This window comes from Poecilia reticulata, linkage group LG8 (assembly GCF_000633615.1).
Source record: "Poecilia reticulata strain Guanapo linkage group LG8, Guppy_female_1.0+MT, whole genome shotgun sequence".
Classification (NCBI taxonomy): Eukaryota; Metazoa; Chordata; class Actinopteri; order Cyprinodontiformes; family Poeciliidae; genus Poecilia; species Poecilia reticulata.
In genome coordinates, this window is record NC_024338.1 from 8,288,685 (window position 1) to 8,297,136 (window position 8,452).

General features: G+C 38.3%; 1 protein-coding gene across 1 annotated transcript in view; it reads left to right on the forward strand.

Moving 5' to 3' along the window:
* LOC103468530 (interferon-induced very large GTPase 1-like) overlaps nucleotides 1-7,942 on the forward strand; it is an 8,888-nt gene extending 946 nt beyond the window's left edge. Inside the window, exons 2-10 of the mRNA XM_017306106.1 lie at nucleotides 2,051-2,128; nucleotides 2,236-2,536; nucleotides 2,647-2,660; nucleotides 3,837-3,922; nucleotides 4,261-4,321; nucleotides 4,396-4,427; nucleotides 4,520-4,634; nucleotides 4,720-4,751; nucleotides 4,834-7,942. Coding sequence (XP_017161595.1) covers nucleotides 2,053-2,128; nucleotides 2,236-2,536; nucleotides 2,647-2,660; nucleotides 3,837-3,922; nucleotides 4,261-4,321; nucleotides 4,396-4,427; nucleotides 4,520-4,634; nucleotides 4,720-4,751; nucleotides 4,834-7,692 — 3,576 coding nt within the window. The 5' untranslated portion in view covers nucleotides 2,051-2,052 and the 3' untranslated portion in view covers nucleotides 7,693-7,942. The remainder of the gene's footprint in view (nucleotides 1-2,050; nucleotides 2,129-2,235; nucleotides 2,537-2,646; nucleotides 2,661-3,836; nucleotides 3,923-4,260; nucleotides 4,322-4,395; nucleotides 4,428-4,519; nucleotides 4,635-4,719; nucleotides 4,752-4,833) is intronic.
* Nucleotides 7,943-8,452: the final 510 nt, after the last annotated feature.

Here is an 8,452-nt window from a genome sequence, read left to right on the forward strand (position 1 = left end):
TTTTTCATGGTACAGATCTTGCAGCTTTGGGTAAAAACAATAGGAGCAAGCAGGACCCGGAACCAATCTATGTGGCATAAATTCAAACGGAAATACGTCAACACCTCTCGTGGCATATACCCCGTTGTAGCAGAAAGCTTCTATCCACACATCACATGGTACACTATGCAAGTAGTGTAACATGTGAACAAATATGTTAAGGAACTGACTTCACAGGGGAAAACCCTTTTAGGTAGGAGCTTAAATACTTTGGAGGCATAAAAGGAGTTGGATTGTATTGTTCATGTAATGATCAGAACTGAGGACCCGAAATTTCAGTCAGACAAGATGTAAAAATCAGAAAATTCTTTATTGAAGACCAGGGTAAGGAGAGGCAAGCACGAGCAAGGAACAGGAACCTCTGAGGACAGAGAAACAGGTTAGGGATGGTTCTAGGGAGGAGAGGCCAAAGGTAAAAAATAGAAATAGGATCACTAACCTTCCTTGTGTAGTGGGGAAAGAGAGGTCCAGGTAATACAGTGGTAGCGGCCCGTAGCGCACCCAGGGATGGACAGAGCTTGGAGGGCAAGGGATGGGGGCAGACAGATCAGGGCAACAAACTCTCAGAGGGTCAGACGAGGAGCAGTGGTCAGGGTGCGGAAAAAGGGTCAGACACTTGTAGGTAATATCAAGCAGACTGAATCCAAGGGCGAGGCAGGAGGCAGAAGTCAAAAGACAGAAACGGGGTCGAGACCAGAAGACTGAGGCCAGTGGAGGATCCGACGTGGGCAAGGCAAGGCAAGGCAGGAAAATCCAAGGGACAAAAAAGAGGTCGTGGTCAGGTCAGGAAGGCATGCTGGATGTCTACTCACTCTAAGGCTTTCAAAAATCTGGCACTGTCTGCCTGCCTGAGAGCTGAATATAACAGTTGGTGAGCAGGTGGAGGACATGAGCCTGATTGTGCTCCAGCTCAGCAGCATGCAGGTGAGCCAGATGAGCTTGATGAGAGGAGTAATGAGGAGAAGAGCATAGCAGGCAGACAGGCCAGAAACATGACAGTTCAGGGTCATACTATGTTTGTTCTCATAAGGACTCATAACGGTGGTCCAGAACTGAAATGGTAAACTATTTCTCTGTTCTTACTATACATTATATTGTATATTTCTTTTGTAATGAACTGATTTGATGATTCTAATTCAGTTTTTTTGCTTACCCAAGACAATCCCTCCTAACAAAAGAGTCCGGGTAGGACAGAGCTAATAAAAAACAAAACTATTAAGAGCAATGGCAGTTAAAACTTTCTGCTTCACGGCCTTTCATCAATGTTCTTAGTTCACTGAGAGTCACTTTCTCTGTCAATTTAAACTCTTGCTGAAAGTCATTCCAAGCACAGGGGGCAGAATATTTAAATGCTGTCCTACCCAGATCTGTCCTAACTCTGGGAACCAGAAAAAACCTGAGAAGAAAGTCCATACCAGGTGTAAATTAATCAGTCAGATATGATGGAACTAGTCCCAGTATATGTTTACAGTTAAGGTGCATGTCTGTGTCTGATATACTTGTAGGCCATATCCCTAATGTCACTTTGAAATATTTGCCAGAAAGAATAGAGTTAGAAAGAGTTCCTAGATAATAAGAAAGAAGATCATTTAGTTGAAGGAGAATAAGTTAACTCAAATGAAGTTGCTTATTTCAATAAACCAAATTCCAAAGTCATTGTAAAAGTGTATATCCAAATGAACTCAGAGATATAATCTCAGCAGCTTCAGAAATTCCACTGTAATATCACAGAGACATTAAAGGTGCCAATTATGTTATAACTGATATAAACCAAACCCAGAAACGGATAAACATCCTTACCTACAAAACCTCGCAATGCCACGAATGGGTTTATGTGAGGCGATATATTATATTGCTTATGTGTGATTCAGCAAATATTTTACATACATACATATGTTGGCTAAGACCAGTACGTGGAAGCTATACACTTTAATTTTAGCAAGTACTATTGCATATAATTATGTTTACAGCTAAATGGTTGATTATTAAATGTATTTTCTTTTGTCAATAGTCATGATGCTCAACACCTCGAGATCAGTGAGCAAAAATGTTCAAAATGGAAATGAAAATATGTCAGCAATGAATGCAGGTAAGATTTCAAGGATCATATTTTCAGTGATTTCATAAATATTTTAGTTGTTTATTCAAAGGCTTCTATAACAAATTCTGTCATTTAACTCATGTTCTGTTTTTCAGTGACTCCTCCACTCACACTTGCGTTAATTGGGAGCAAAAATTCCATTGAGATTGGATCAAAAAACATCTTACTGGACCATGACCAGGAGATACATGAGAAAGAGTTTTCATCCAGACTCTATGACCTCTTGGGTCGTCAGATCTTTGTAATTAACCTGCTTGGGTTTCCAAGATTTGACACGATTCCAGAGATTCCAGAACATCGTACCTTTATTTTGCTGATATCAAATGACCAGCATGAAAACCAGTATACATCTGGACTGCAGTGGTTAGAAAAAAACCTGTATATGTTATATATCCTGTAGCGCACAGGATATATAACCTCCTGTCCGCTACACAGTGTGCCAATGGTGGAAAAATAACTTACTGTCACAGTAATACTCTGTGGTTATTTGAACTCTCCTTTTGTAGCCGGATATGTTGTGGTGAACCAGCTATGGCCTAGCAAAGAGCAAGTGAGCACAAGAATGATTGACAGCGCTAAGACCCTCCTCCTGGCTTTGATTGGTTGTTTCTGACTGAGCGGTGTATTTCTGCAGTACTGGGAGCACTGGGACAAGGCAGAGGAACTTTTTTTTTTTCACAAATTATTTGTTTGATAATATACTGTGATGACATAATTAATATTTTAACAAATATGTAAAAAACATTTTTTTTTATATAAAAGTTACATGCTGCAGCTTAAAGTAGTGCTTTACACTAGAGTCACATTCACCCATTCACACTTGCGCGTAGATCAGTAAGAATTTGAGGTTAAGTGTCTTGCCCAAGGGCACATCGACACATGGCAGGAGGAAGCTGGAATTTAACCTACAACCTTCCAATTGCAAAACAACTACTCTACCCACACAGCCACAGTCGCCCCATAGAAAAACCTTTTATCAAATATAACCTAAAGTAAGCATATCAACTGAAATCTGGTGACATTTGGAGTCTGCGCTCATAACCATTGCGCTCATAACTCAACTGCTTGTGCAGATAGATCAGAATAATAAAACCTTGATGAGTTTATCTTACTCTGTTCTTGAGAGATCTCTTCCCACTCAATGTGTCTTTTGTAACCACCATACATTGTCATTTCCACCTCTGCTACAGTATATAAACATGAACATGTAAAAGCAGCTCAATTAACATGTTTTCTTTGCCATTTTGCAGATGACGAGACAGAGAGTCCTGATGAAGCTGACGTAAATACTACTTTCCATAACTACAGTTTTGATTGAAGTTTTTTCTTCTTACATGTTGTCCACAGCTCGACAATGCCAAAACAAATTTTGCAAGCAAGATTATTTATTTAAAAAAGTACTAATTATATGACCGGTTTATCAACTAGTCATAACTCTATTAATTATAAAGAAGGACAAAGAAAGTCACCTGACATGCAAGTTACATCCCAGAGATACATCAACAGCTGGTCTCTGCAGCTAGTGAAATGTTTTTGCTAAGTGTTGTTACAAGAACACCTGGAGCAGGAGTGATAAACATCAACAACTTTTTTATCCTGTTTGTTTATCACTTATTGATGTCTTTTTGCAGTTTAAATGTTGCTACACCTCTGCGATTTGTTAAGTTAAGCCAAAATAAAATAAATAAATAAATAGTACGAGTAAATTTCATTATATTTTCTATGCATGAACAGGATGCTTTTGAGTATTTCATGGAGGAGGAAAACCGCATATCCAGATTGGTATGTTGAAATTACTTTGTAATTATTGTTTGAAGTTGTTTGCTGATTTACTATTCTTCTATTTTATTTATTTTCAAGTTTGTGAAATAAAACTTGAAGATCTTAAAGCTGCAAATTATTCAAATTTGTATTATATCTAATGCAAATTAGAATTGTAAATGCTTTTTAAAAATAATAATAATAAAATGTTAAAATAACTAACAGTGCCTGATTGAACACCTTTAAGTTGATCTTAAGAATATTTGTTTTGCTGGTTTGATCTTTACCATTTACAGCATAATTTCCAAACACTGACTGGTTAATATTTATGTGTTAAGTACTCTGCTTTCTTTGTTAAGGCAAGTTTTGACGATGAAGGTTCAGACATGAATGATGACAGCAGAGAACAAAGCAAGGAAGGTAAAACTAAGTGAAAGACACCCCTAACTCTGTTTGCTATAAGTGTCATGTAATGAGTCTCTTTTATCTCTCAGCAGGACAAAAGAAGAGTGAAACTGAGACTAGAGTAATGTTTGGACTTATTACATTGAAATTCCAATCAGTAAAAGTAATATACACTGATACTGAATAGTAATAAATATATTTTTTTTGTTATAGGAACATGTTCATTGTAAAGACTTAGAGATGAATGGTGAAGATGGAGGAAAAAAGTCTGGAATCAACACTTGGGAACCAAGCCAGGAACCATCCACACAACCTCCAACCATTTCTGGTATATCATCACTTGTTATACACTTATACAATGTTTGTTATGAATAGAATTTGATTAATTTGGGAAATAAATTGTTATTATGCAGGTCCCCTTCATATGAAAGGGAACAAAGAAAAGGTCAGAATTTTTTATTTTTAATGGTTTATGCTTGCTGTTTTGTGCTTCCTGAAATTAATTTTAATCCTTGTATTATTTCCAGCCATTATGCAATTCTTCTGCTGAACAAGAACAAATAATCCCAAAAGAGACTGAAGCGCTGTTTGAAAGGCTTGAACTTTGCAACAAATGGTCCCCAGCAGAATTTCTTAAAACAGGTCCACCTATCAAGCAGACCAATCAAGTTTCGGAGAAAGATCTAGTTTGTACTTTTCTTCAGAGGCTATGGACATTAGATTATAGAGCCAGATACATCGCTGTGCGAATTGCTTCAGATGTGAGCAATTCAAAAGTTGTTCAAGAGACCAAAAACAAGGATACAGATAAAGGTGACTTTGGTGCTCTGTATAGCACTAACACAGAGTCAGATCAGTCAAAAGAGAATCATGTTCACCCAATGGATGTTCAAATGGCAGTATTTCACTGCTCAGACAGCTTCTTTAAACAGAAAATGATCACAAAGTTGTCACAGTGTCAGTATGCCTTACCACTGCCTTTTCCTGATCCTCTCACAACAAATATTGAGTGTCCATTGTGGACATTCAGACAAATAACAAAAACATGGAAAATAAGCACAATCAAAGAAAATGCAACCACTGTCACCATGAAGAGCATGCCAATCTACAAAGCTGAGACTCCCATGGTTTCATTTTTCCGACTGGGCTCCATGTCTTTGTCCAAATCTCAGCTGATGAATGCCTTGATCAACGACCGCCACGACACATTCTTCCACAGAAACTGTAAAGGCAGCACAAAATCTCGTCATTTGATGGACGGGGTGGCAGAGATTGCCTGGTACTGTCCTGCTGGAAAACCCAATGATTTCTTTACTGACTGCATTGCCTTCTGTAATCTTCATGGGGATTCTCTAGAAAATGTAAAACAGCGTGAAATCCTGACTGAAATGTCTTCAGTCATTGTTGTTCTTGTGCCAACTCTGGAAAAATGCCAGAAAAGCAGTAAAGTTATAGAGACACTGTACAAGTCTTCAAAGCCTCTAATTATCCTCATTGCTGACAATGACTGTAGCGCAATTCAGATGGAACCACAAAAATATAAACTGGGTCTGAAAGAAAGAAGCCAGTCAGATGTTTCTGAAGAACTAAAAAAGATTATAAAAAGCCTTTTGTCTGGACCCCACACATCCTTCCGGCTGGAAACTATGGCTGATGTCTCTGGGGTCAAAGTGGATGAAGATCAGAAAATATGCCAAAATGGGAAATCTTCAGCCATTAAAGTAGTTAAAATGATTGAAAGGATGGACGTTGCCCAAATCAAAGATAAATTTCTTCCCTGCCAAGGTCAACTTTGGTCCAACTGGTGCAAAATAAATAAAGAGTTGCATCATCTAAAGGGAGACATTGAGAAAGAAAAGGCCCAGAAGACTCAACAGCTAATGAAACTACGAGAGAAACAGTGTGATGCGTCCAATAGTGAACTGATGAGGTTGTTCACTCACAGCCTCCAGAGTTTGCCACCAAAAGAAAGAGAATATTTCCTGACATGGACTCAGATCCTCATAGATGCCCTCTCCACAGATGATCTTCCTTTAATTCTCCAAAAATATGATGAAACCTGGTCAGAGGTCTTGGTCTTGAAGAAGAAACATGACAAATCTGCTCAATTAAAACACAAACAAACTGAGCTTGAACTGTTGTCAAAAAAGCTTCAATCAGCAACCTTTGGTCTGGAACACATCTTCAGAGAGATGGGACAGATCTATGAAGCCCATAAAWCTYTSAAGMAAMWATCACTGRGCCRAMAGCCTGAWTGGACTAAATACCCTGAGCTGGCTGCAGATCTGATGATATCAGGACACCCGATGGAGYTRATGGATGGGGATGCAGRCCATGTGCCTTTAATATGGATCTCTAGCCTCTTAAAAGAAGTCATCAAGAAACTTGGTGACCAGAGAGTCTTTGTGCTGTCAGTTCTGGGCGTACAAAGTAGCGGAAAGTCAACGATGCTGAATGCCATGTTTGGCCTGCAGTTTGCAGTCAGTGCTGGGAGATGCACCAAGGGTGCCTACATGCAACTGGTYAAACTGTCAGAGGAAATCAAGGATAACTACAAGTTTGACTACATTCTAGTTGTTGACACTGAAGGACTGCGWGCTCTKGAGTTAGCAGGTARTGCTACCCTTCATCATGACAATGAACTTGCAACATTTGTTGTTGGTCTGGGAAACWTGACACTGATCAACATCTTTGGTGAGAATCCAKCTGASATGCAAGATGTCCTACAGATTGTTGTGCAGGCTTTCATGAGGATGAAGAAAGTCAAGCTTTCTCCRAGTTGTGTGTTTGTCCATCAGAACGTCACAGATATTGGTGCAGTGGAGAAAAACATGGATGGAAAAAGACGCCTGCAGGAAAAACTGGACGAGATGACTCAACTTGCTGCCAAAGAGGAAGTGTGTGAYGTTGAGTGYTTCARTGATGTCATCGCATTTGATGTGCAAAAAGATGTGAAATAYTTTGCTCAGCTGTGGGAGGGAAGTCCACCAATGGCTCCTCCAAATCCAGGTTATAGTGAAAGTGTCCAAGAACTGAAGTCCATCATCTTGTCTAAAGCCTCACAGTCCACTGGGATCACTCTGTCACATTTCAGCACCAAAATTCAGGACCTGTGGAACGCCTTGATGAATGAACAATTTGTTTTTAGCTTCAAAAACACCCAAGAAATTGCAGTTTACAGAAAACTGGAGGTTCAATATGGGAACTGGACGGTGGTTGTGTGGTACTTTACCACATTTCAGAGTTTTTCCAACCACCTATTATCAGATATTCTTGAACTTTTCTTTGCATGGATCACTTTTAGCATTTCTGTTTTAAATTGTCTGCCACACAGTCACAAAATTACCTCCTTGACAGCTCTTCAGCTAATAGCTTGCGACTTTTAGATGTCATACGATAAGATGTCATACTAGCATATGATGTCTACAGGCCGATGTTATGATTATACCTTAACAACGGTGCTGGACTGGTCTTCACAAACCAATTATCCTGGTCCCATTAAACATGTGTTAAGACCTGAAAATGTGTGTATGTGGAAATTTAATGTAAAGCTCAGAAGTTGAAGGAAGTTACAATGAAAAAGTGAGAGTTTTATTAAGGAAAACATGTCTTTTTATAAAATGTATGTAAATATTGTTGGACATATTAGTTTAATTATGCTAGTTTTGATTATGTTTAACTTTGGCTCATGTTGAAATATTAGACGGATCGTGATTGTTTCGATTAGACCTCAGTTTAGTTAGATTTAGACTGATGATTTAATCAATACATAACCTAATCAGTAGAACATTTTTCTGAAATATAATGAGCATGATATGAATAAAATTAGTCTAATCAGTAGTTTTTTAAATATTAGATCATCGTCTTAAGAAGTATATGTCATATATTCATCTGAAAAATGTTTTAGTTCATTATAACCAAAGAAGTTAAAAACTAATCAGAAAATATTGAGTGTAACAGATGTTTAAGTATTGAAATCGCTCATGTCTATTTTATACGAGTTTTGAAAATATTATATGAAACGTGTGCTAATTTTTATAATCAAAATCTGCTGTTTAATGCACTGGGTCAAAGGAGAGGTCTGGAGTTCAGGAGTCCTTTGCAGTTCAGGAACCACTTTGAGGCAGTTTGAAGGGATGAGAAACA